Consider the following 27,565-nt stretch of genomic DNA (forward strand, 5'->3'; position numbering starts at 1 on the left):
TCAGAACAGTTGCAGCGACTTAATCATACCTGCGGCAACCAGCTCTATTGATCCCGAAATCGCTCACGGCATTCTGACACATGCTCAGCATTTACCGCCGCAAAATGCTGAAGACGGTATTATTCAACCCAGCAGCACTGCCGAAGGTGACGTGGATAATTCACTGGCCGCAGGGTCGCAGGCATTGAAAGATAACAGGAACGAAAACTCCGAACTGCCGACAGAGCACAGAGCGAGACCGTGAGCTGATTTTGCATCCCAATGTGTCGGATATGTAAATCCTGTGTCTTAATTGATAACGTTGTGAGCCTGCTAGTCAAGTTTCATCCATGTACAAAACATAGTGTGATACACTTTTGTCGAAGTTTTATTCTCGTACTCTTAGTATAGTCTTGTATGAATATTATGAACTCAGTTTAATCATGTGTATATCAACCTGTATGATACCATTTTTGGACCCCGTTTAGAATGTATCATACTCGCATCATTCCGGTCAGCAGACCAGTATCATAACCACCAAGCAACCATGATGGTCGCATGTTCATTTCTTCCTTTTTACGCATTGATTTTCCTGCTTTCACTTGAAAGATTGCAAAGTATGGGGGTTAATGTCTCCAAGAGCCACATGCACTAAAAGGGTAGTGGGCTCGGCATTAATTTATACCATTTTGTTTCTTAACATGTGCCAATAGTTCGCACATATGTGCCCACTGTGGCTGTGTGTAATGAGTCCTCCAGCTCGGCAGCTAAACACCATAACCGGGCTTCCCATGCTATGTTCGTCGATTGCATTGTTATGCGCTAATATTATCTACAACGCTGCATGTTTTGCATTCATAATGACCTCTGCTCACACACCGTCTCCTTGATGTGTGTGCGAGGTTTACTCTTCTCTGTACATATATGAGCAGTTCCTGGCCATGTTACGATCATAACTGGAAATATGTGTGATGCACTTAGCTGCGCAGCATTCTCTTCACAGCTGCTGTAGTGTTGTTTACTAATGAGCAAAACTTGCATCCACTCATAATTTGAAATAAGTGAATAATTGTGCATTAACATCCACCCAAGCACAGCCATGTTTGCAAAACAAAGTTACACAACTTTCACAGAAACTTTGACATACTTTTCCTGGTTAGCTCAGCTGGCAGAGCTACTACTTCAGTGAAGCAGTGGTCCCGGGTTCGAATCCCGGACCAGGATGAATTTTCTTTTTCACAGCAAAGTTTTTGTGCAAGTTATCTAGCTTTCCATTGTAGCCGTATGGCTGTGCTCACATGGATACACAGTAACAATTCCCTTATTACAAAAACTCACTCCACCTTGGTTGATACCCTAGCATTTTGTATACGCTAAACGTTTTGTAGTCATGCACAAAAGATATTCAATATTGCACATCTATACAGCAGTTTAATACTTATGAGCAAAAGTGCATTTCATTTCCACAACTCGTCTGCAAGTTATGATATTTGCAAAAGTTTCTGGTCTTGTAATATCTCATCTTTTATACCTACAACATGACACAATTTCTGCATTTCTCAAGGTATGCAGTTTACTGAGGGAGGGCAATGTTCTTGCATTGAGTACTTTTTTATACTTTTTATGCCGACACGATCAATGGCGTAGGTGGATGCACGAAGAGGCTTTTGACTTGTACGAGCTGTTTTGACGGCACTTTCGACTTGAGGACACTGTGCAGTGGCTATGCGAAGCACTCGCCGATGAACTGGTAGGTATACCGGTGAGTGCACTCAGTGAAATGGCAGCTCAATATAATTACAATAGGTCAATATAATTTATAATGACCTGGTTAGGTGCTGGTGTCCACCATTCGGTGGTGTCCTCCCAAATGTAGAAGAAGCTTTCCTTCCCCCAAAACCTAATTTAAAGAAAAATTTGTCTTTGCGCTTTCATTCCAATTTTTTCCCTTCCCTTAAAGTGGTACAGGTGTCCACAAAACCTGTGACAGATACTGCGTCTTTCCTTTCCGGTGATCCAATTAATATATTACTATAATTATTATTTTGTGATGAGGGACCTTCCCTTTTGTGAAGAGGGCCTTCCTGACAGTGTGCACAAAGTGAAGCACTTTGACCAAACTGGGAATAAATGTTGTTCTTACTTCGGTTTCTATCTGAAATTACAGGTGTTCATCAGGTAAACTTGCTGTGATGCAAACGGTTTTGGCAGTTTTTTCAGGCCCATTCAATAAATCTAGCTTTGGGTTAATTTGAACACTTTCTTCTTTCTGGCCTTTTGAAGGCCGAATTGATGAGAGTGTACCGTATTTAGCAGCCATATGACCTGGTTTAATGCAGGTCCTTCCTGTACAAAAATCTAGTATAGGAACGCCAGCATAAAATGTATACTGGATTCTTCAGTTGGGTATACGCTCTTCTGCAATTATAGTATAATTGAATTTGCAAAAATAATGTGAATTTAAAATAAACGAGACAAACAGTGTTCGCAATATTTTTACTTTGTATAATGAGATATTTGGTATTTTATTCGATATTTGAAGGCATTTTTTTCCCCATATTTGTATTCAATTCGTATTTGAAAATTTAAATATTCACAAACCCCTAGTTCTGCCTCCACCAAAACTAAGCTGCTGCAGACGGGATCAAACCCGTGTTCTTTAAGATCTGCAGTCAAGCACGTGCCTTACCACTGAGCCGCTGTGATGGGGAAGATACAGCCATACAGCAGACAATGGTATAGAAAAGTGAGGGGCTTGATGCATGTACTTTTACAGAACCTGCTTTATTTAAAAACACTCCAGTACAGGGCTGAACACACTAAAGTGTCACGACCTGAATTCGTTCACTTTCTTTTTCTAACCTAAAAGAAGAGAGAAAACTTTCCTTCTTTAAAACAATATGTAGCTGCTGTTCCTGATAAATCTACAGCATTGTAAGAACAAATGAAAGCCTTCTGGCCATGGAACACTATGTACACAATTGGCTCAGCTGAGCAGACTGGCACGTCAGTCAAAGTAGTTTCCACACCACATTTTGGCCGCTCAGCTCTTGCCAAAGGTCTGCAAAAACTCTGGGGAAAACGACAACACATTTACAAAAATCAAAAACGCATTTACAAAGCCAGTCTTCCTGTACAAGCTTCCAAAACTGCGTCGTGGAGGGCGTGGACACCTCCAGGTCTATCGAAACCTATGGGCACACCATTTAAGTACGAACACCTCGTTATCACTGTACATTCCTCGATACTGTCGCACTGGGAAATAGAAAATTCACCACAACAACACCATCCTCATGAACAGAAAGTAACAAAACAATGAGAAAATGGGACATGCACACTTCGTCTCGAAAACCAGTGTAATGAAAAAAAGAAAAACGTTAGAACACAGTAAAGGGTTTGTTTACATTTTACATGCTTTCCTTATGCAAAAGTGAGTTGCAAAAATAATACATTATCTACAGGGCATGTGTACGCTACACTTTTTGCACATCAAGCTATCCTTCCGTTCATTTCCTCGCACACAGGAGGACCGCCAGGTTCCTATAGACTGAATATATTAGTATACGCGCATTTTCACAAACAGATTTCTGTACGTTTTGGCACATATCTTATCTAACACAAGCAAAAACAGCTGTGGCATTAAGGAATGTAGCACTGAACATAGAACTGAGAAGACAACTCAGAAGTGTGAGGTAATGCAGCGAGTGTTCTTTCATAGCTCGAGCAAAATACTTCTGCAGGAAAAAAATTATCACTAAGCTGCAGACACTGTGACACTAGACGGTGACTCGAAATGGGTGCGGTATTCGGCAAAACATTCTGAACACAGCAAACATCTGAGGAATTATATAACATTCTCGAAGTGAAAAATATGTTCATTTCCTCTTATCCATATTGCACATCAAAACCTGCTCCCAACATCTGAAGATGGCCATCCTCACTTGTCAGCAACACGGCCTTGACACTGTCATGCGGCCTCGAAAATTCCAGCGAAAATACGGACAGCTTCAACTGTACAGCTTCTGTGGCCCCACATTCAAACATGCACCTGGCGTTCATAAAACGACATGACAAATTCTGCAAACTCTCTACGACCAAAATGAGCCTTTGGCATTCCAAATTACAAACTAAAATAATTAAATCATTTGACCGAAGATATAGTTTGAATAATTCCTTGCGTTTATGACATGCAGAGAGATCCTGTTGGTTAACTAGGTCTGCTTCTCTTATATTTGGCTTCATGCTCATGTTCCGGATTTTCGTTATGTAACACCACACATTCATAATAAACTATGAGGCAAGAACAAAAAGACAACTTTTTACAAATGCAGAATATTGCTCATTTTGAATAATTAAGTACTGTTATTTGTAGTCTCAATGAGCAGAACAGTGGACCTCCTTCATGACAAACTCTGCTGAGCTACACTATGTGGCAATCTTGACAGTTCAAGGAGCTGTTTCCCAAAAAAAGCAAGGCAAATGAATGCGTTTAACATAATTTGCCAACTCCTACAGAGTGGTTAGATTGAACGTTATCCTCTTCAAACACAATAGTAACAGTTACTGTTTTAGAGGTATAAGGCTGTGAGCACTCAGCAAAACTGACCAGATGTCTGCCAGTGGAAGAAGTAACAAATGAGGCAGCATGGTTGACTGCAACTTCTATTAATCATAATAACATTCCTTCATGGAGCTTAGCATTCTCCTTCGTACTACTCATTTACGTTTTTTGTCTCACTCCCGCTGCTCCAGCAAATGTGCAAACTTACATAACTCGATATTTTGTGGTCTTACATTTAGCTGTACATAATTATGCGGTCTTGAAGGAAGTCTATTGTGTTGCTCTGTGACATTCCAGCCAGCTTTATCGATCATCCCTAATAAAAAAAGAAGAGAGAGGCACATTTGCAAAACAATCTACATGGCAAACATTTACAGCCACATGCATTTGAAAACAAAACAAAAATTAACCATTCGCTTCTTGATATGTAGATAGTATATTCATGTACGCAGTTCTTTATGGTTTCACCTTTTACTAAAGTGATTACAATGTGCACTAAGCAACGACGATGCTGTGAGGGCGCTGGACCCAGTACTATGACTGTTTACAGTAAACCAGAATTGCACCCCAGATGAATCCATGAATCTGTAGAATGAGTTACAGGCAAGCACATTGGTAATTACTATCCGGTAATATTTATACATTTTCTTCAGCTTGGAACAGTCAAGCCTATGTTTACACCATTCATTTGGAGATCAATTTTCAGAAGCAGATTACCGAATTTAGCAATTTCTTTTTCTGACAGTTCAGTAAGTGGCACAGTCCCATGCCAATATACCAGGCAGCCTTAGCTGCATGAAAAAATACTGCCTTATATTTTACAGATAATTCTGTTTTGTGTGAAAAGTGCTGAAAACTGATGCCTGAGAGAAAGCACCAAAACACGCGACAACCATGCAACTGGCAGACAACATGGCTGATTTCAAATCCTCAAATTTGAAAAACAGATTGGCCTTTCCTAAGAAGCGCAGTAGTAAACAAATTAAATAAGTGCATGAAGCACAATACACTTAGTTGCTCTCTTTATGCAATGTCATTCTTATAAGGATCAATCAGAGATACCAGTACTTCAACCACTGACAACACTTCCAACTTTCCCAAGTTACCTATCAAAAAGTACATCAATATAATCACAAGGTGCCTAACACTGCTTCTAACATAAATGTAGCAGCTATGCTAATAAGCATTAAGCAGCATCAGAAGCAAGCCTGAAAGCACATCGCTGGGAGCAAACATCGGTCTCCCTTTCACAGTGGCGTATCGACACTGTGCAGCACAGAACTTTTGGCTTCGGGACACCGCAATGCACACCTTCAACTTCCAAGTACCGCTGTCTCATTCTCGCAGCTGAGAAGGCACATCACGCAAAATGTGCTCAAGCAGTGTCAACACAGTAGGCAACCTGAGCAGCGCAAACGAAAATCGGAACGCTTGGCAAGGCATCTGGCAGAGAATATTCTTCAGTGGACCACAATGTGAAATGCTAGGCACCAACAGAGTGCCACTCGAACCTGTGCCATGCACATTAGCCTCTTAGTTTGTTAAACAGGCATTGAACAGACTTCTTTTTACACGCATTCTTTCTTTCCTGTCACAATCAAACTGTGTATTTATTTAAGGCTAAAGTATGAAGGGTTTTTACTAATTTACACCTGAGGAAGTGAACACCTCTAGCCAATTCCTCACATATGACTGGCACTAGAACGATAACGGTGCCCTTACCACTATAATTTACAACACCTTTTTTTTCTCAGAATCCAAGTTCCAATGGTGCTCTCTGCCTGTCTTTTGATGTGCCGGTTAGCAAAGCCACGAATGCATGAAAACTCTGTGCCAGAGCTCTTGCCAGGGAATGTTGAGCATGTTCGGCAAGGCAATGATCCCCGCACCAAAATCACTTTGTCACTCGCATCATGCGAAAAAAATTAAAATAAAAAAAAACACATATACCTGAAGTGTAACATACCTGGCATAAAACTGTGAAAATCGAATCATCTCCATCACTGAAAACAATAATGTTTTCCTCAAAAAATAAATAGGCATCTCAACAACAGTTTGCTGTCTGTGGTTAGGATGAACAGTGTTTTTCCAGTGAGGCTCATAAAGGCTGATAAATACTGGCTTCAAGGATATGCCGTGATGAAGTTTACCCATTGTGCATTTAATATTGGGTATTCTTTTTCTGAATTTTGACTATTGATGAATTTACAGGAATGCATCTGTAAAGACTTCTTACCAGTTACACTTTGAGAGTTATCTAATAATTGATAATACAGGTCAGTGTGAACAATTTGAAATGTTATAGTATTGTAGTTCTTTGCTTGTACACATATAAAAAAAATATGGCTGACTTTCCATGCTGAAAGAGCTTGCAAAAGCACTAGGCTAATTTTTTATGACTCTAGTTCTTGTCAGCAATAAGGATGCCAAATTTATTTGAATATGTTAAGAGCAACATACTCTTAATAGGTAAGCTACTAATTATAAAATGGTTCATCACTTTTTCAGTCATTTAATGTTTGCAATTTGCAATTGTGACCAAAAGTAAATGGTCATCAAAATCTCATAGAAGTCCAGCACTAGTAAATTTTGAGCTTCAAACGTGTAAAAAAAGCATGGAGAGATGCCAAAGAAACAATAGGTGGAATACAATTCCCAAAGAATTGCTAACACATTACAGGCCATGAAAGCTACTGCAGTCTGAATGCAAGCGCACGAGTTCCTTCAAGTGGAATCAGATTTTGATGCAGAATGTGCGCCCACGCTTGCCGCATGTCGATATACTTGACATGCAGGTAGCCGGAGCACCACGAACACTCATCTGGTCAAAGACCATTCCTCTCTTCTCAGATGTGGCACATCTTGCTGTTTACACAGTTTGGCTGTTTAGCTGGCAGAAAGATGCTATATAATATTCACAACGTGAGCATTTTCCTCTTGGCTGCGCATAACAAATCGTGAACCCCTGAAATGCTTCACCAAAGTAGACTAGACGTTGGACTGTATTTCAATATCTCGACAAAATAAATATCAAGTAAAATTAAGTACGCGACCACAAGTCGTGTTCATTCTGTATTCGTAAAATAAAAAAAAAAGAGACACTGTAAACAACAGACTACAATGGAATGTTGCTGCCATGGCAAGAGAAGCTGCAAAGAAAAGAGACTTCAGCTCAAGTCTTTTCATGGAAGGCATTTCGTAAGTACAACAGTTACATATTAAAAGGTGGATAAAAAAAATGCTGCATTAAGTTTCTCTAATCCACTCGGATTAAAAGAGAACTTCACCCACTACGGATAAAAACTTCCCAAGTGTCAGTTATTTATTAATGTAAGTAAAGATTGGCAGGTGGAGGATATAAAATAAAGTGTAAAATTCAAATATGGTAAACATAGGAGAAATAAAGATGGAGTTCTGTATAATGAAAAGGAAGACAATCAACTAGAGGATATCCCAATAAAATGCATAAAAACTTTCTTCTGCATAAAAAAAAGTGTTATCTGAATGTTGGCTCTTAAGAGTTGTGGTACTTTGCTTCTAACATGCACTGAGGTTTGCTCGCAACCTCATTTGGTTGCATGTTCACTCCGACATGCAGGACATTCTGAAATGAGAGTCTGGTGAAACTGCCACATCTCTATTGTCCGGCACTTTGAAAAATCTTCATAATGTGCAAAGGACAGCTCAGTTCTCATGGCATATCTGTTTCTCAGTTCCGCACTATAACGCACTAGACGGGAGGACAGACTTGCAAAAAGCAATAGAAACGAAAAATAAAAGAAATAAAATCCACTGACGCTGCCAGCTCACAGCAAGTCACGTCCACACAGAACCCGTGGAAAGTTCTTAGAGAAGTTGGTCGATGACCGGGTAGAGAAGTGACATGTGCTCGGCTCCCTTGATGGGCAGCTTGTTAACTGAATAGTGGTGGATCATCTCGGGGATGCTTTCGAAGGGCTTGCTGAACTGGCCCAATATGAACTTCCCATCTTCGTTGTGCACTATCTTCATGTGCATGAAACCCCGTGCACTCCTGTAAGGAAAAAAAAGGAATGGCAACAGGCACGGTAAAATCAGTTGTGGAACCAATAGGGCTACAAAGACAAGCAGTGTATATGTGTAGAACTGATGACACCTGAGAGAAAACTCAATTGAATGGAGCATTTAAATTTATGGCAGTCTCCTCTTAAGATGAACTCCGTTAAGATGAATTCTTGGATGAGATGAGCAATGCGACCATAAAAAGCACCCAGTGTGCTTGATTGAGGAGTGGGTAAAGCACAGTTACGTTGAAGGAGATAAGAGAGGCAACGTTACTGGGCACCTTCGGAGTGCTTGGCCAAGTAAGATGGAAAGCGAAAACAAGAAAAAAATAACACAGAAACAGCAGTTGCTTTGGGATAGAGTGAGAAGAAAGAAGCCATAAAAAAAAAACTAGACCAGCGCTATATTCAAGTAGGATAACATAAGCTAGTTTCAGGGGGGATGAGGGGATCGGAGCAAACTTTTTTATTTTTTGACTTAGAAGGATGAAATTTGGCAGGCTGGCTTGAAATAGCATCAAACAGAAAGGTATAAAGTTTCAAAATGATAGCTTCAGTAGTTTTTATTTTACCATTGTTTATATGTTGGTAACATGGTGCTTGCTCGTGGAAAGCCTAGCATGACAGCAAAATGGGCTATGGGTCTGTAAATGTTCTTAATAGTTACTAAGAAGTGTGGTCTAGGTCAAGATTCTCCTTAAATTTTTTTAAACTTCTCTGCTCTTTTCCTAAATGACTTATTATACATCTTCTCTTTATGTTTAGAAGGTATCATGCTCTAATTACTGTGTAATAAAAAAATGGTGAGCCTAAATAGCAAATCTGAGACTGTCTTGATGTAAAGCACATTTCAGCAATTACAACAAGACAAACGGGATAAAAATCCATGCACCCATTGCGATGCTGCGCTTTCCACAAGCAAGGTGGTAAGTTCAAAACGAAGTTTTCAGAAAACAAGCTCGAAAGTTCCAAACTGGCACACACTGTCTAAAATGCTCCTGCACTGTAAAATTTCATGTCTCTGGCAGCAGGCAATTTCTTAGACCTTTGTCCTTTCAAAAGATGGGCTTTGTGCGCCTTCTTAATGCGCTGAGAGTCTTTCTCGGCGGCCCGCTGAAGAGAAAGGGCTCCAGGGCGCAGGCCCAATGTTGTGCACAGGTTTGAATATGCTCTCAGATTGCCCGAGTTGTACTTCAAAATCGCCTCGTGCACTGCTGTTTCCACAGCGAACAGTGAGGCATGCTGGTCTTTCGATAATAGTGACCAAATCACTGAATGGAGGCTCTCAGCCGCATTTTGAGTTTTGCCTCCCCTGCACCGGGCCAGCAACTGAGGGTCTGAGAGGCGCTGGTACACTGGCAGAAGTGCTTCAGCGACCTTCGGTGATAACTTGTACTTGTGAGGGGGTGGTGGTTGTCCTTCTGCCTCTGCTGATCGATGTTTGCACCAGCTGAGGGGGCCAGGGGGACACAGCTCATGATGGGGCTCACCATCCGTCGACGTCACATGATAATAGGTCGACATTACTGCCCTTTGCATTTCTTCAACTTCTGAGTGGTTCCGCAGAGCGAGGCCATAGTAGTCAGTCAATTTTTTCATCAGCTGCTGTGTCAGGCCCCCCTTTCCACCTAGTGGCTCTCCTTTTTTAGCCTTGCTGACCAGGGAGCGAAGTGCAGCACCCATCCGTTTTTTCACGTGATTTATGCAGTCCTCTTTGGAGAGCTGCACAAAACCATAAACTTCTTCGTCACACAGAGTGCGGAACATGCGGCTGTCCCCATCACAGACTATGTTTGTGTACCGGAGATCATTCTTGCTCAAAGAGCGCCTGAACAGCTGCAGTGCAGCCTCCACCTCCATTCGTCCAGAATTCACATCAGTGTTTTTCTGGCACTGGTGCTGTTGCTTCCACTCAGCATAAGTGGGGTCACTTTCAGCTGGCTGTCTGCTGCACCCAAGGCAGAAGTTCGAGAGAATCACACAGTCTAACACAAGCCCTGTATGAAACTCAATTACACAGCCTACGCCAGTGTGAGAACTGTGGCCACGTGTCAGTCACGTACCATCGTACACGACTGTAATATTCTTCGAAAAGGTAGTTTCCATTTCTGTGTACACCTTTCTCACTGCCTCTACAGCATCTGCAAAGATGTTGTTTGCAGCTGCTTCTGCAGCAGGCTTGAAAGTTTTTTTTAGATGCTCCTCATATGTTTTGTGGTGTAATCCTCTATGTGAAACATTCATGGTGGCCCAGAAGTCATTGAGAGCAGTTGGTCCCTTACCAATGCTCTTTATCGCTTGAATTGATCTGATGTTGATATCAAAGGCTCTAGAACCACTCTGCCTTTGTGAAGACCATTCAGATTGCAGGGCACCACAGGAAATACACGAAAGTACCATCTTCACAGCTAGCCCTAATTTAGTTTCCCGATGCACTGTTAGGCCAGGCTGATGACAAATTGGGCAAAGCATGGAACTAATCAGCGAGTTCAAGGCTGCTACTTGCACAAGCATAAATTCCTCTTCTGGAGGTGCGGAAATGGCATCTTCTCTTGAGTCAGTCAGCGCAAACTTGCGCTCCGTAGCCGAAACCGCGCGAAGCGATTCGCAAACACTCGATGCTTGCACCTTTGCCGTTTCCGCGGGCACAAATCGTGTTCTGAGGTGAGCTTGAATAGTGCGACGTTCACTGGATGAATATTCGTCACTGCGATGATCGGCCACCGGCGAGTCCGTGGAAGCGAGCATGCACCCGCGATCGCCGTAACTCGTCGATGGCTCGGCCGCCGGCGCGTCCGCGAAAGCGAGCGCGCGCCCGCGAACACCGTAACTCGTCGATGGCATAGGATTGCCTTCACTCGCGGTTGTCGGCTGTGGACACATTTTGGAGTTGAAAAACACATTGCGGAAACGTGTCTCCACTGTGCAGTCAGGCGGTGATGACTGTTGCAAGACCACTTCGCTCGACGAGCTTGTGCCGGGACGCTCGCATACGGTGACATTCACTGGAGTGCCGATCCTCACTGGCGAATTAACGTTGCGCCCACGGCTCAACGGCGAGAAATCGTGGCCCGTCTCACCTTCGCTGGCTGGTGCCTCACCCGACGAACTTGCAGTGGCACGTCCGTGCACGGCGAGACGCACGTGTGCGGCGACGCTCACTGGCATGTCGATCGTCGCTGGTGAAGTAACATTGCACCCGTGCCTCGACAGCGCAGCACGTTGTTGGTTGTTCTCACAATCGCTGGCTGGTGCCCGACTCGGCATGAGATCGCACAGCACATTGGGAGAGAGATCGCGTAGCACGTTGGGCGCGTACTCCGCCGATTCCGAACGGACGCTCGGCTCGGTAGAACCACCTGTTGATGATCGCCGCTTCTTCCTTGCTGTAACAGGCTTGCGTTTTCGCTTCCCGTAAGCATGCTTTGTCCGGAACTTCTTTTCGAACGTTCGCTGATCCATTGCACGTGGTCGAAGACTCGAAACGCAAGAAAAAGAATTGCTTTCCAGCGGCGGACAAAGCAGACGCTCCTTGCGCTGGCTGCCATTATTGCCGCGGCATCAGCCAATGAGGAGGCGCCTAGCAACACGTCGCGGCGCAGAGCCAATCGGGGCGCGGTATTCATTGGCTGCTTCGTGCTGCCGTCCTGCGGATATTCCTTTTTTGTGCGCTTGCTAGCTGGCGGAGAAGGGAGGGAGGGGTTGGGACAAAGAGCTGAAGAGTCGGGCTTTCCAACGATGCCAAAATGGCGGCGCTCCGTGGCGGGAAAGTCAAGCAGTCATGCCGTGAACTTGGCAGCTTTTTCGCGGTTCGGGAAGAATATCTCGACGCCGGCACCGATAAATATATTTATTTAGACTACTTAGAGTTTGTTTTTTGGTGAAATATTTCAGGACAACATAGAAATAATGTTGTAGATTCCGAAAAGCGCACTTTTCAAAAATCGATTTTTTCCGCGATTTTCGCGATCTGATCCCCGCATCCCCCCTTCATGCTCTCATCTTCATCCCATTTCACGCATACTACAGTAAATGTGCTATATTAAATTATTCTTCCTCAAGAAGGCTATTTTATGACTACCTTCATCTGACATATATTTGCAAGTAGGAGCTCAGTGTGCAGCATTACTGAGCCGGGCTGTAAGGACCAGGCTATTGCCTATGCTCCAGAACGATGCTCCTATTTATTATTCTCTAGCCTTTTCTTTTGCACAGGGAGAGGCAAGGGTAGAAAAGAGAGACAATGGTGGTGAACGTAAAACCAGCTTTTTGCTTCGATATACATATAAAGTGCTGAGCTTCCGTTTCATGCATACCTAAGTTCCAAGAAACATGTACATATTGCAACTAACGCAAAAGATGGCTTGTGTTCTTTTACTCTAAAATATATGTACATGTACACTATATGGTCGCTGAACGAATTTTTGGACTCTGTATAAACCGCGAAAAGTCTGAAAAGTCAAATTTTGCAGAACAAATCACTTCACATAAACTTCTGATATTGCCACTATGGTGGAGGAAGGGGTCAGAAGCCCAGTCTGATGCTTGACGGTCTCGCCGTGCAATGCTTACACAGACAACGGGCGGCAATCGGTGTTCGATGGCTGTACTGCCGTCGGCACTTTGAGGCCGAGTGCGCTGGCTTAGGCAAAGTCCAAACGCGAAAGCAAACCTGCCACTGCAAATTCACCGAGTCACCGCGTTTCAGGGATGCTTCACTGCATAGTACTCATCTTCCATGCGGTGAAGCATTCTCGAAACGCGGCGGGGGCTATATGTGCAATCACTGCGTCGCACTGCGTAAAATGCCCCGTATCTTTAGCTTAAAATTTCCTTTATATAATCAAATTTACGACCCCCTTGAAGCCTGGATTAGTGACGTTCCACAATACACGGTACATATGGAGGCTTGGCTATTGGCAGTGGTGCCGCAGGGAATGCGAATGAAGTCCTCAAAATCGAGCAATCAGTCGCGAGGCGTCCGAAATCTTGGGAGCTCATATACATTAGTTGCATGGAGCACGTCACAGTGCCGCAAAAAAGTCCGCATAATCATGCATATCCGGAAAATCAGGTGTCTGAATTTTCGGTCGCCGACTGAATATTTAAACATCATGTAGATTGTAATGCAATTTTTTTTTCTCTACCATTCTCCAAAAATGCTGCACTCCTTCAGTTTAAATATATAGCGGGAAGCAACAGCATACTTGGTGTGCTGCCGTTTAGTAGTTTTTCAAATGCGTTGGGAACAAACATGTGAACGGCCCTCCAGGACAGCTGCTTTGTCTAACCAAACATACTAGGCACAGCAGCCATATGAGCACCAAGTTCCTTATGCTTTCCACTAAGATTATATATAAATTTCAGTTAAATATATAATGTTGAATCCAGGTATACATCAAGCTCAAGGGGGACTGCTATGAAATGCCACCCATGGGTGTCGTGCTGCACTTATGGTGCTAAAAGTGCCTTGTGAATGTAATCCATCACCGGAGAAACTTTTGACAAGGCACCATTATTACTTCCTTGCATATAATACCGTGAGGCCCCAAAACAGGGAGCCAAGGAATGACTGCTGTGCTCACTTCAGGGAGAGTGAGAAGTCGTGCTTGGAACTTTCGCTGTTGCGGACGAGGTAGCTTCCCTCCTTCAGGACCCTGAGCAAATTCTCAGCGTCAAGGCGACTGATCGAGCCATGGTACCACCTGGTTGAGAGAACGGAGAACACCCCCAGTGTCAGAAACAGCAGTGCATTCTTATCAGCTACTGCACAGGGAAAACTAAAGGCAGTCATCACACAACACAATGACGTGGCTTGGGAAGTTTAAGTACTGCTGAAGAGTACTCAATTCTCACCTCACATTCCTTTCACTCCTTTAATGCTCGGATGCGAGTACACGGAAAAGGCACGTCATAACTAACATCAGCTTCCTGGCAAAACGCCTAACCTGCACCTGTCATGTTAAGGCAAAGCATACATATGGGGCTGTAACGATCAGAAAACTGTATGGTTCAGATACCTGCACTGTAATTGTGAACAGAAATAACTGAGACTAGCAAGTGCAAAAAGCTATTACAAATTCATGCCGAGTACACTGAGTTCAATAGTATCCACCTTTTTTCTCTAAGTAAAAGTCGGTCCTAAGCTGATTTTTGGCTATCACGATGATTGCCAACAAAAAAAAAGGACATTTAGTACCGATCGAAATTACATTTAAAGATATTTTTTCCACCTGATTCAAACTTGTAACATCAAGGCTGTAGAGGACTCCAAGACAACCTTTTTGAAGAGAATGGTAGAGTAGACCAGCCTCAACAATTCACATGCAGAAACCTAGTTTGACACACCTCAGTTTTCTTGTGAAGCAGGAGACGATCTGTATTTTATTTTTTAATCATTTAGAGCTATCAAATCTCTCTTTTAACTAGAAGTACCATCTCTTGTATCAATGTGCAGCATTAATTTACCAATAAAAGCCATTTTCAAATTGTCCTTAGTGTCTATATTTGACAATGGCGATGAAGGCTTAATAAAACCTGCTTGGAAGTTTGCCTTAGAAGATGGGCTACCGAGAGCAACTTTTCCTATTCGTATGCCCCATATATTCTCTGTTCTACTTGTTGCTTTGACCAGCAAATGCAGGCTTGGCCAACAGACAGTTCCTCTTAAAGATTGGAGCCTTTCTCTCATGACTTCTATCACTTGTACCACAAGTGTAAAGTTCACAAATGCCTTAAGAATTACAGCGAAATAAATAAATGTCCTTATTCTTATACATATAAGGAAAAATGAGTAGCATAACTGAGATCAGAGAATATAAGCACAAATGAAAGCACTCACCCCTGCTTTTCGAGAGCAACGCTTGTGTCTACTTTTTCACCAACAACGCTCAAAGCGGCGCAACCAAAATTTAACGTCAGGTTGTGCCGAGACCGCTTTGGCGAGTTCGATGCGTTCAGGTTCAGGTTGAGCAAGGGTCGCGCTGGTGCTGCATAAAAGGAAAGAAAGATTGCAAAGCCGTGAGCCTCAGCACAAGAACTGAAGATAAATAGCAGTGTTAGACTGGTTTGGTTTAGTTTGGTTTCATGAGGCTTAACATCCCAATGCGATCAGCACCTGGCTGTCTTCATAGTACATATACAGTTGACAAAGACAGAAAAACATAGATACAGGGACCTCTTTTATTGCATTTAGAAGTAAGCAAAGAAGGCTAGCAACAGGAGTGGAAATTATATGCATTTTCCTCAAACAAAAGCTTTTTTTTTCAGTGTGCAGAAATTTTTCAGTGGTCATATCCATGATAAAGCAGCTCTGATAATCATTTAGCTCTTGGTTGTCGGCTCTAAGTGGCAAGGTCCCTAACTATAAATAGGACTACTACTGTGCTTCACCAGCAAAAGGGGATTAAGAATCATCAGTAGTTTGCCTCGAAGCAGTTGTGGATAGCGCAGTTAATTTAAAGCTCGTCTGAAGAAGCTTTGACGCTAAGCTTAAGGTCACTTCTTTTAAGGCAAAAAAAAAAAAGAAGAGACATTTGAATATCTGACAAATGTGGCCATCATTGGTTTGCTTTGTCATTGTGTTTGTGTGCTTGTGAGGTCTTTGCATCCCTAACAGATGATGCTATTTATGCCACTGTTAATGCATGCCAGGCAGAAGCTGATGACACAAATATATACTGTATTTTCCAATTTCCTGTACCTCATTATGGGTGGCATAATGCTACGAAACTTTGCAAGAACACATATGGCCTGCTGCAGTCCCAAATGATGCATTATTAGGGGAGGACCAAAAGCGATATGTCTCCCCATCTGCAGTTCTTTGCTCGTCAAGTTTACAGGTAATATGTATCTGTGTACTATAGTGCTTCTCTAGCCATAGAAATGTCCACGTTACATTTTTTTGGTGAAGGGACAAAAACCATGACTAGACTATGAAACTTGAACAACGAAGAGTCACTGCATTTTTGACAAACAGGTGCCTCACAGGTTCTTTTTTTTAACTTTCTGGTAGACTGTCATGCAGTTACAAACAATAAGGTCTACATTCCTGAAGCTTATACTGCTACATCACATAAATTACGTCAGCTTTGCTACATAGCTTGACAACTGGATTAAAGGTGGTCAATAAGTTGCATTTACTTGAATACACAAGTATGCAGTTGTTTTTTTCCCACAATTACTGTCCTAAATTAGAAAAGAAGGAAAGTGGTATTTTATTTAGATTGGATAGAATTATTTGCTTAATACCAATTAAAACTAAGTGCATTGACAAACATTATTAGCCAAACAAAGCTGACACAACTGCATTCAGAAAAAAATGTGCTTGCCACTACAATCAAACTATATAACCTTGAAAACTGGCTTCTTTAAGCAAACTATTTAGGCTATAGCCAGCTTTATTTGCCTTTCTGAACTCTTTTCAATACACACTGGAAGAAATAGCATCTGCTCGTATCATCACTGAACTAGAGCATGCACCCAAAGTTGGAGGTACGCACTCGCACAACATTATTTAGGGCTGACAGACATGCCACGAAAGAATGTGAGCGTGATGGGTTTTGATGTTTATGTGAAGGTGCTGCCAGCTACATGGAGGTGAGTACAAATACCAAAATCTTCTTTTTTGAATGCACATCAAAATAAGGTTCCTTGCTTACAAATTTTAGTTCGTCGTTGTAGCATTTACTAGGTTCACATTTATTCTTGTGTGACTGCTAAGGATGAAGCCTACATGGATTGTTCAATAAGTGCAGTTAAAAAGAACTAAAGATGTATTAATTTTTTCGGAAAAATGATGCTTTACTTCTCAATGTATTTGCCCTCCAGCAGCACAAAATTTATCCAGCATTGCTCTATTTTCTTTATCCTCTCAAAAAAAAAAAGAGGATGTCTTGAGGCCCTCAAAGTAGTCATCCATAGCTGATTCTGCATGTGATAATGATTTGTTCCCACCTATTTAACTTTTTAGGTTTGGGAACAGGAAGAAGATTCACGGTGCCAATTAATGAGAGCAAGGTGGATGAAGCACCAATTCGAAGCTATAATTTGTGCGATTTGGCCATTGCAGCAATATACTAGAGGGGGAGGGGGGAGCACTTGTTGCGTGAAAGAACTTTTGTTCATGCTAATCTTGGCTGCTTAGTATGCACTTTTTCTTTCTGTTGATCCATATGTTTTGCATAATAAGATCTTGTAGTTGTTCAGCCATTTTTTAGGCAGCCTGTGCCGGTTACTCCTTAAGAATACCAAAAACTGGTGGCCATCACTTTTCCGGCTGATAGAACAGTTGTCGCTAATTTTGGAGCATCTTCATAAAGCTCTGTCCATTGCTTTAATTTTAACTACAGTATGTAATGACGTTCTTACGTCTCCACAGCTGTCCACATATCAATATGCCAAATGTTTCGCAGCTTACAAGCAAGCATCGATAAATGCTGCTTAGAAATATGTCTGTCCGCACGCTCTTCTGGTTCATTGATCACCAACAATCGTGGCACCCATTGCGCACACAGCTTTATCATGTGTAGCGTTTCATGAAGGATATATTGTGTACTTAGTCTCGTGAGATGCTTACAGCCTCTGCTATCTCAAGCACCTTCATCTGACTGTCTTCCACTACAATACCACAAATTCTTGACATCATTTCTGGCACAGTGACTTTCACTGGATATCCATGACACGGTCCATCTTGAGGTGAAATCTGGCCACATTTAAATTCATAATACACTATCTTTAATGGTGAAGCAGTTTGTTCATGAACTTTGTTCAACTCAGCTTTAATTAGGGCAGCTGTGCAATACTTGAAATAAAAATGGCCACTATACGAAATTCACCTTTTCCTATTTTCCTGGGAATCGCCACCGGGCGCATTTTAAATGACTATCAGAAGATTACTAATGGCCAGTGCCCATGGGAACAAGTCCTCTGATGTCACATGAAGACTGCTTCTAGTGCGCCGTCTCTTGTACTTTTATCATACTTACTAAATAACCCTTGTGTAAAGTACCCATACTCAAGTTCAGATGGCGAACATACTAAACTGCTTCACGGCAGCTTATTTTTGCGTAATGGTAGACAAAGCAGGGCACCATGACGGCTTTTCCCTTATTTTCTCTATCCTGCAGTGTCACTTTTACAAGGAAGTGAATGTCCGCCACCACCATGAGACACTTGGTACTCTGGCTTCCTCACTATGCAAGCAATCACCCTGAGACTGCTGAGCACAACATGAGCGCATCTACTGGGGCTCAGGAAGTGTCTCTGTACACTGACCATTGGGCCTGGAAGGGGGGCCTGCGGCAGGCGACTCCATCGCAATGGACGTGTTGGATGAGGAAGAGGAAGAAGAGGCCATCATGACCACCGAAGGGGAACAAGAGCTGGGGCCACCGCTGCTGCTGCTACCCGCTGTTGGCGCTGGGCTGGCGCGAGACGGGTCCAAGGCCTGCACTGCAGCCGAGGACTCTGGGGACGGAGGAGGGGGCAGCCGGACGGCCGACGAAGAGGCATGCTGTGTGGGCGACTGCACAGCCGGCCGGGACCTGCGGTTCCGTTTGGAGGAGAACAGAACTGCTTCAGAATGTCGATGAGGGACGACCAAAGGGCTTTTGAAATACTACAGTGAATCTCTCTCCCTAGTTCCTTGGTCCAACAGCTCTCCAGCTAGGACCAGCAAATTTCAAAAAGGAACTAGACCACTTATTTGATGATTTTCACCAGAGAAAACACATTGTTAGCAAGGACTTAGCCCATATTTCTGGCAAAGTAACAACCAGGTGTAGGATATGATTAGGTATCTTGTACAGCATGCATGCTTTCTTTCCTTTATCTCCTTTTGCCATGGCAAGCACAAAGAATTGAAAAAAAAAACAATTCCAACTTTCCTCTTATACATTTTTGCCATTTCCCCTTCTTTCTCTGGCACCATCCTGGGTTGTTACTATGGTGGTTTCGTACCTGTGGTCGGGGACTTGCGGAGGCGAGTCACCGTTGCTGCGCTTGATCCTCGGCAAATCCCAGGGCCGGTCGTAGTCACTCTCCGGTCTCGTGTCTGAGCTGGGGCTCTGATTGTGTTGGACTAACGGCCTTGCCAGAGCAGGGTACCGCTTGGTGTTGTCGGGCAGCCGCCGCTCTGCATTCTCGGCTTCAGCCACAGCAGACGATGCACCCTGAATGGCAAGGAGATTCTGTTAGATGCCTTGCATTTCCTCTACAACAATATTTCAGTTAGGCTAGAAGGTAAAGTACCTTAAAAGGTGCACCGTTGAGCACTGTGGGTGGGGCAACTGCTACCAGCCTCCCTCGCTTCTCCTCGGGTTTTCGAGGGCTGTCGCACGAAGAATTTGAAAGGCTGTCCACAGATGGCGATGCCCTGAATGACTGCAGGGCAGCAGCGCAGTTGGAGCCATTTTGAAGGGGCGCAACTATGGGTGCTGCATGCTGTGGAAAGAGTGGCACAAAGAAAAACCTTTTCACATTGGGCAAATAACTGCTTTTCTTCACAGTCAAAAAGAGGAAAAGGAGCGTGATATAAAACACTGGGTTCCCAGCGAAGAACAATATAGCAAGGTTGGATTGTCAAGTTGGCACCCACACAACGGAAATAAAAAAAACTGAGATTACTGAGGTAGCCCACATTAAATAATGCGAAAGGATCCTTATTATGTACTAATTTCCTTATCATTAACTGTTTTATCATTAATTTCCTTGCCTAATTTTCTTATCACTAATTTCATTATTACTGACTTCTTTATCACTAATTTTCTTATCACGAATTCATTATCACTAATCATGCTATCACTACTTGTGTTCCCATTTTCATTAATTATGTTATCACAACCGCTGTTACCAGCACAGTTTGGCTTCAGTTTTTGCAGACACATTTTGGCGCAATTTTTGACGGCACAGCATAGCCTACTAAGGCTTCCGCCTTTACAAAAATACCAAAGCATCTAAGTGCTGGCAGATGGGCGTGTATGAAATGCCCTTTACCACTGCATTTTGCTATAGAAAAAGGATCGCACTGCTTGACAGAAAAAAAAAGAAAATTGTTTTTTTTTTATATCGCATGATTAGCGCTACACTTTGCTTTCACAATCATGTGCTTCTCCCTGTGGGATACAAAATTATGACACCCGTTGTTAAAACACCTCCACGAGAATGTCCTCCAACTTCAGCTATGAGCCTATAATGCAAATACTCCATGTCAAATTTATAAGTGCAACGGCAAATAAAATTTCTTCAGATACACCTAATTTTCTAGGCATACGTCTTGTATCTTCGACATACCCGGCCCTGGCAACGAAGATGGCATCCAGTCTACAGTCACAAGAAGAAGAATGCTCACACGAAACAACATAATTGTCTCGCATAAGTGAGATGGATGACACAAGACCACTGTGCACAGTGAGCAGAGCCAAGTGCAAGGACTGCAGACAATCATATTTGACAGGATAAGTCATGCAGTTATATGAATGAAGCATATCAGACTGTGCATCACTGTGCCACGGTTTCTCTATGTGTAAATGAGTATTTTCATATTTTGTTGTATGAGGTCTCTTATCATGATCAGGGGTGAAGGGATTGTTTTGATTCAGAGCGAGAGAAGCAAAGTTCTTAGCTCGGCGTGAATTCTTCACCAAGGCTTGATTTTGAGTTACAGTGAAGTAGTATAAGCACATTAAGAAGCTGTTACAAAGCTGTTTCACTGAATGGATGACAGTAGTCCATTGCTCTTTAAAGCAAGGCAGAAAAAACTTCATCTCCAAGCGGGATTTAAACCACTATTACTGGTACAAAAAGAGCAGCTTTGTTTCCCAGTGATGCAGACAATTTGGCCATTGCTACAGCCTCAGTTTAGAAATGTGCGTAGGTGCTCTCGCCGTCTGAAATGCAAAAAAATCGGTTGCCGATGAAGAAGTGTAAATATGTGTTACTTGCACACTGTTCACCGAGGGTAAGGAAAGCTGTAATACTGATCTATATATAAATGCCAATCACCCTCTTGAAGAAGTTTTCCGTCTGGTACACGCACCATCAGAGATATTGACAATTAAAAACGGCCTCAGAGTTTTTCCAATCAGTTCATACATGTTCACAAATCGAACAAAGAAAAAAATATGGGTAAGGATGTACATAGCAAGCTGCTCATAAAGTCTTCTCTTAGCCAACCTGACTTGGTTTCTCGCTCAATTTTTTGTCTCTCCCTCACTGCCATGGCTAGATAATAGTGGAGAGAAGGAAAGTGAGATATACAGCAAACTCCTGCCAGTTTATACTTCACTGCAGTTTCTGGCGAGCCAATGACAGCCCTTTACTTCTGATGTCACACATTCCTTACGATTTTCAAAGGCAGAATTTGTAAGAAAGATTGGTGGCAGTGGTTGTTGCGAGGTGTGAGGAAGATAACTGTTAAAAAAACTGTTTGTTAATTATTGGCTCACTTTTGAGGACTCATATGTGGCATGCACTCTCAGCAACATTTACTCTACATGACACTTCAAATTGACCAATACTCTCTCAGCTGTATTTCACAGACCTATTAAGCTTATTTTGGCAAATTATTTCGTGTAGTTTAAGATAAAGCATGAATGTCACATGTGCATGAATTCTTATTGTTTGAACATGAGTACTCCAGTCACCATGCGTCTTGAATGTGTCAAAATTACAACTATGTAGTATTTTGCACCCCTGAACAGGAGCGAAAAAAAAACACATGTGGCAGCAAGGCTTAGCTACACCTGAAAGCCCAGCAAGGAGACGATGGACTTTGCGGCCGAACTGAGCACTGATATAACCTTCTCATCAAAATATTCATGTCAAGCCGCAAATTCAATCGTTGCAAATTTCTTTATAGTTTGCGTGTGATAACTGGCAAGAAAAGACAGGAAGAAAACCAGATGGCAGGCCAAGCGACACGGAGGAAGTGCAACTAAGTGATTGTCAGTGTGTTTCGTTACGTAACTTATTCTTCTATTATGGTCACTGTGAGTAAAGAGCCATCATGATTTCATAATCTGTTAGTCTGAGGGCTAACAGATAAAAGTGGGACTCTGGGCTGCTACTGTTGCGTTGATCAGTTCCATTCCATGACGAGCTGTTGCTCAGGTCTTGTGAATGTGGGTCAGTTGGTACACTGATACCTTCCTTGTAGCAATGTTTTTAGAACTTATCAGTTTAAGTGATGCCAAAGCTCACATCAGCATTACTTGAGGCAGATCTTCTTGGATACTTGGATATTCTTAATCACTGTAACAAATATCTATCCCTGACCACAAAACAGATTTGAAACTAAAATAAGACCTGAATATGGCGCCTCAGAAATTGAATTATTCGGCGGAGTGACAAAGCTTTGGATACTCTGCTGTTGTAGCTTTTCCTTCACTGCCAAAGAAGTTGTCGTTTAGTATACCACGCAACCCAAGTCCATTTCTAACAACTTGTTCATTCGTAATGCAATATTACCGTGGAATATGTTAATGATATCGATTCATACACACATCATGAAACATTCACTGAGATATTAAACTCGGCATCCCATAATTCAAACCACTTCTGCGTGTTAAATTAACATATATTTTTCTGTCTTTTGTGTATGTGTTTCCTGCCATTGTGAAATTCTGTACAGGATTGTTGGATTGTTATTCTTGTTTTGTTTTTATTTTCACTGTAGTAATTTCCGAATAATTTTACTACAGTTTGCTGTGACATAGCACCATGCCCCATATGCCTTCTTCTATGCCTTCTTCTAGAGCCTAGAGGCTTGCTGTTCCTATGCATTTCATGCTTGATATATGCCAGTCAGTGGACCTACGCTGGCACTGGTAGTGACCGGCTGCAGGGGACCGTGCCGGCCTCGCTTCTCGTCAGGCCTGCGAGGGCTGTTGTCTGAGGAGGAAGAGGAGGACACATTGTCCGAGGATGTCGACCGGAACCCATTGAGCAGCACGGGCGCCAGGGCCATGGGCTCGCCTTCCTTGCGGTGGCCACCGTGCCTTGGGCGCCTCACCGGCTCTGAAGGGAGCACCTGCACAAAACGGCATGGCTTATGTCACCTGTTGTGACAGAGGTCTGCTTCAGCGTTTGAAGGTAAGCTCAAACGGTATTTGTGTGCAGAGAGACAGGTGAAGGAAGTGAAAGGCTAGGTCATGTATGCAGTGATTCTCCCTCCTCGGGCAATTGCACTAGCTCAGTCAATGATCGCAGAAATGTGCAACATACATCCTGAAGAGCATACGTTTTGTATATATACTCACTCCTTTAATTTGCATCACCAAAGTACTGTACGGGGCAATGAACGTGTCCTTGGCATCACAAATTTGTGAGGTAGCGACATAAATTTTTTTTCTCTCGAAAATCAACAGTCTTTTGTCTGATTCACCCAACTATAATTATTTATGTCACAACTGAAAACTAAAAGTTACGCCTAGAAAGGTGTTTGTCCAAGGCGCAATTTAAAGACATTGTCTAAGAAATGTGCTCTCATGACACTTCGTGTGTGGACACATCACAGTGTAGTTATACAGCCATAGCAATTGAGCAATTTTACCACACTTCCGTTTGCCATGCTTTCTCAGAGATCGTTTTTTTCCCATACTAAAGTGACTAGCCATTTAAGCAAGTCCTTTCTGGCCTCTATGATGAGGCATGAAGCTAGACAATGGTCTACATTGTGCACTTCATCCATGGCTTGACAAGTAAGTGCTGACGTGTTTATAGCATATATTTTATGCAGAAAGAAGCCAATTAGCAAAAGTAAAAACAAAATAAAAACATAAAATAGTGCTCACTCCTGACTATTGAAATCGAGTGATGCAAAATCAGAACACAGGAGCGGAGCAGATGTTGTGTTGTGTTGGTTTTTTTTTGGTGCATAAGCAACCTAGGCTATCATGCACCATGAATAAGGTCAGGGCAGATGTGGACAGACACAAGGGAAGCCCATTACCAGTCAGTAAGGAAGAACGACCAGTAATATTCACTGTGTCCCTTATGCAGTGCACATTTATATATTCTGCCAGTGGCAGAATATATAGACTGGCTGATTACAGATAAAGTGCTAGTGTGGGTTCACTGCATAAATGCAGTGTTCACTGCATTTCAAGGTATGAGTGCTTTACTTAGTCAGTCACGACTATCTGTCTTGTTTGTAGCCTCCAAGCATAGTCCAAGCTGATAAAATAACTGCGAAAGATGTAGAGACAGCAAGTTGGTTGTGTGCTCTTGGTTTGTAATGATGTGCAAGGCACTAAAGTACAAACTGCATGCAAATTTCAAATGCTTCATAAAAGAGTTACGACCGAATTTTTTTCTATTATATCAACGTGTAGTTAAGGTGACATGAGGAATATAAAAACAAAACATTTTAGCCACTTTTTAATTCATTATCTCAGTTCTTGAAGCAGGCTGCCATAAGAGTGATAACGAGTTGAAATAACACAGCAGTGATAATACATACCACAATTTTTCTATGCCTAATGTAACCTTAACAGAAATTTGATGTCATAGCCACTGTTTAACTGTTATATTGAAATCGAAATTAGGTGAGTGAAAGAAATTCAATTAAGATCACTTGGCAGGTGCAGGCAAATTTTGCCTGGTGATACAAGTACACCAAACCCTGCAACTGAAAATTCAGCATCTATACTACTTTAAAGGAGCTGTCCAGCCATGACATTTTCGGTGTCACCACAGGCTCCCCATTTCAATGCACAGCCAATTGCGCAACTGCAGGTAGCCATTCATTCACGTCAAGCAGCTACCTAAATAATATCATGTACGTTTTCGTCACGCTTTGATTACATGCAGCCTGGGAAACATGTGGCACTATTAGAGAAGCAGCAAGTGTGTAGCGCAGTGATAGCACTTTCCAATATGCACGTTATGCGTTGAAATAGCCTCAGTTGTAGTGAATTTTAGACCACTTACAATCTGATAAAAAGCACAGGAGTAAAGCCACACACTGTGAAAGGCAGTTACCTTGACACCAGCATGGATGCTGCGCTTAACGGCGACTGCGCCGAGAGGTGCAGCTGGGGGATTCTCAGCAATGGGAGACTGTGGTAGGGGGTGGTTTTGGTAGATGGCCTTGTCGGCCGCTGACGCTTGCTTGCTGGACTGCCCTCTGGTGGCAGGGATTGGAACTGAAGGGTTGCCGCTACCACTGCTACTCGAACCACGAGGCGTTGGTGCTGGTTGCTGCTGTGCGCTAGAAGATGATGAACTGCTGCCACTGCTCCCCTGCATGAGAGGTGTGTGTTAATTGCTGCGGGCACACTCTGAAACCGGTAAAACCCTTCTTGTAAGTACCACACAAATACTGGTACTTCAATACTAGCGCTCCAAGCATGGCACTCCATCTGCCACAAAGCGTCCAACGTATGTTTACCGCACCTCCTTTTTCGATAATTTTGATATACTGAAAACATCCAGAAGAGTATACTAGATGGATGTCTGATGTGTGAAGAATAAAAAATCATCTCCTTCCACGCGACGCCCAAATGTCGTGTACACGCTTGGAAAATGTCAATGTCAAAGATGCAAAGGCAGATTTCAATGAACAGGTCATACATTTGCCATACAAAGCTAGCAAAATTAGAAGACGTAACTGACAATGAAGAATAAATGACGGGACAGCCAATCATCATCATCATCAGCCAGATTATACCCACTGCAGGGCAAAGGCCTCTCTCACATTACTCCAACTAAACTGCTCCTGTGCTAGCTGTATCCACCTGACCCTTGCCAACTTCTTAACCTCATCTGCCTACCTAACTTTCTGCCGCCCCCTATTATACTTTCCTTCCCTTGGAATCCAATTTGTTACCCTAAACGACTATCGGCTACCCACTCTTTGCACTGCATGCCCTGCCCATGCCCATTTATTCTTCTTGATTTCCACTAAAATGTCAGTAACTCGAGTTATTTCTCTGACTAACCCTACACGCTTCCTATCTCTTAACGTTAAACCTACCATTTTCCGCTCCATAGCTCTCTGCATTGTCCTCAGCTTAAGTAGAACCCTTTTCATTAGCCTCCATGTTTCAGCCCCATAGGTGAGTAAGGACAGCCAATATGTGTGTACAGAAACTCCACCAATGTTACCATTTATTATTTTATTACTGCAAGGTGTTTTATGATGGGCCATAACTAGAGCAGGTGACCAGAGATCGAACTTTACAATGGCAGGTAGAGAGAAGGCTTTAAAAGACTTCAGCTAGGGACGGTGTCTAGAATCCTAGTGCAAGCCCATGGCACCTCCTCTACAGGTGGGTCTTCCTCAGCATCGCTGGAGTGAAGATGGCATCAAAGGATCAATGCAGGAATGTCCTGAGCTGGCCAGACCTTGGACTCAATACATTTATTTCCTTATTACATTTAGCAGCTAAAAAAATTTACATATAAGTGAAGCATCAGTTGTCGCTCGGAAGATAATTTAGGACCATACAGCACTTTATTGGAAGTGAGCCCTCCTTTCTTCGAGAAGCACTACTATTTTTCTGTTCTTAAAAGGAACACTGTGGACAAATCGCGCTTGGCCTGCATCGGTAGACCGTGGTATTCTGATGATGGAGAGAATTCCATGCTCACCGAAAATGGACCTTTTTTAAGTTAGAAACTAAATACAGGTGTTGCCATTGCAAGCCAGTTTCAAAATTAAACTGCATGCACCAACACCGAATTTTCGCTGCAGATTCCAGAAGCTACGCTACACTGCCATTATTCGAAAATGGCGGAAATGAGTCCTTCTAGGTGTAAACACTATGAGTTTGAAATGAGCAGCCAAAAAAGTACTTTTAATTTGTTATGATCAATATTGCATAACTTTATTATTATTATTATTATTATTATTATTTTGCTACTGCTGGCAAAGCTTTAGCATATCAAGTAAGGACATATAATGCATTTTCACCTAGAATAATATTAGCATAGAGTTTCCTAGAGTGTCAACCTTCTTAACGTTTTGATGCTGACACATGTG

At 42.6% G+C, this 27,565-nt stretch overlaps 2 protein-coding genes across 2 annotated transcripts in view; both read right to left on the minus strand.

The window, feature by feature from the left end:
- Positions 1–2,744: 2,744 nt before the first annotated feature.
- LOC146198958 (uncharacterized) overlaps positions 2,745–27,565 on the minus strand; it is a 47,667-nt gene continuing 22,846 nt past the window's right edge. The window contains exons 4-11 of the mRNA XM_084592010.1: positions 25,564–25,824; positions 23,399–23,611; positions 19,834–20,025; positions 19,543–19,754; positions 18,859–19,127; positions 15,425–15,572; positions 14,169–14,288; positions 2,745–8,573 (exon numbers count right to left, since the gene is read on the minus strand). Of these exons, the coding sequence (XP_084448136.1) occupies positions 8,387–8,573; positions 14,169–14,288; positions 15,425–15,572; positions 18,859–19,127; positions 19,543–19,754; positions 19,834–20,025; positions 23,399–23,611; positions 25,564–25,824 (1,602 nt within the window). The 3' untranslated portion in view covers positions 2,745–8,386. The remainder of the gene's footprint in view (positions 8,574–14,168; positions 14,289–15,424; positions 15,573–18,858; positions 19,128–19,542; positions 19,755–19,833; positions 20,026–23,398; positions 23,612–25,563; positions 25,825–27,565) is intronic.
- Positions 9,187–10,553, minus strand: LOC146198959 (uncharacterized). Its single transcript, XM_084594426.1, has one exon. It carries the CDS (start codon positions 10,441–10,443, stop codon positions 9,571–9,573), a length of 873 nt encoding a protein of 290 aa, XP_084450552.1. The 5' UTR covers positions 10,444–10,553; the 3' UTR covers positions 9,187–9,570.

Source organism: Amblyomma maculatum, chromosome 2 (assembly GCF_055883805.1).
Source record: "Amblyomma maculatum isolate TAMU_Amacu chromosome 2, ASM5588380v1, whole genome shotgun sequence".
NCBI classification, from domain to species: Eukaryota; Metazoa; Arthropoda; class Arachnida; order Ixodida; family Ixodidae; genus Amblyomma; species Amblyomma maculatum.

Bases quoted from the DNA above. Each gene is read 5' to 3' on its own strand.
- LOC146198959 (XM_084594426.1), bottom strand. From the start codon at position 10,443: ATGGAGGTGGAGGCTGCACTGCAGCTGTTCAGGCGCTCTTTGAGCAAG.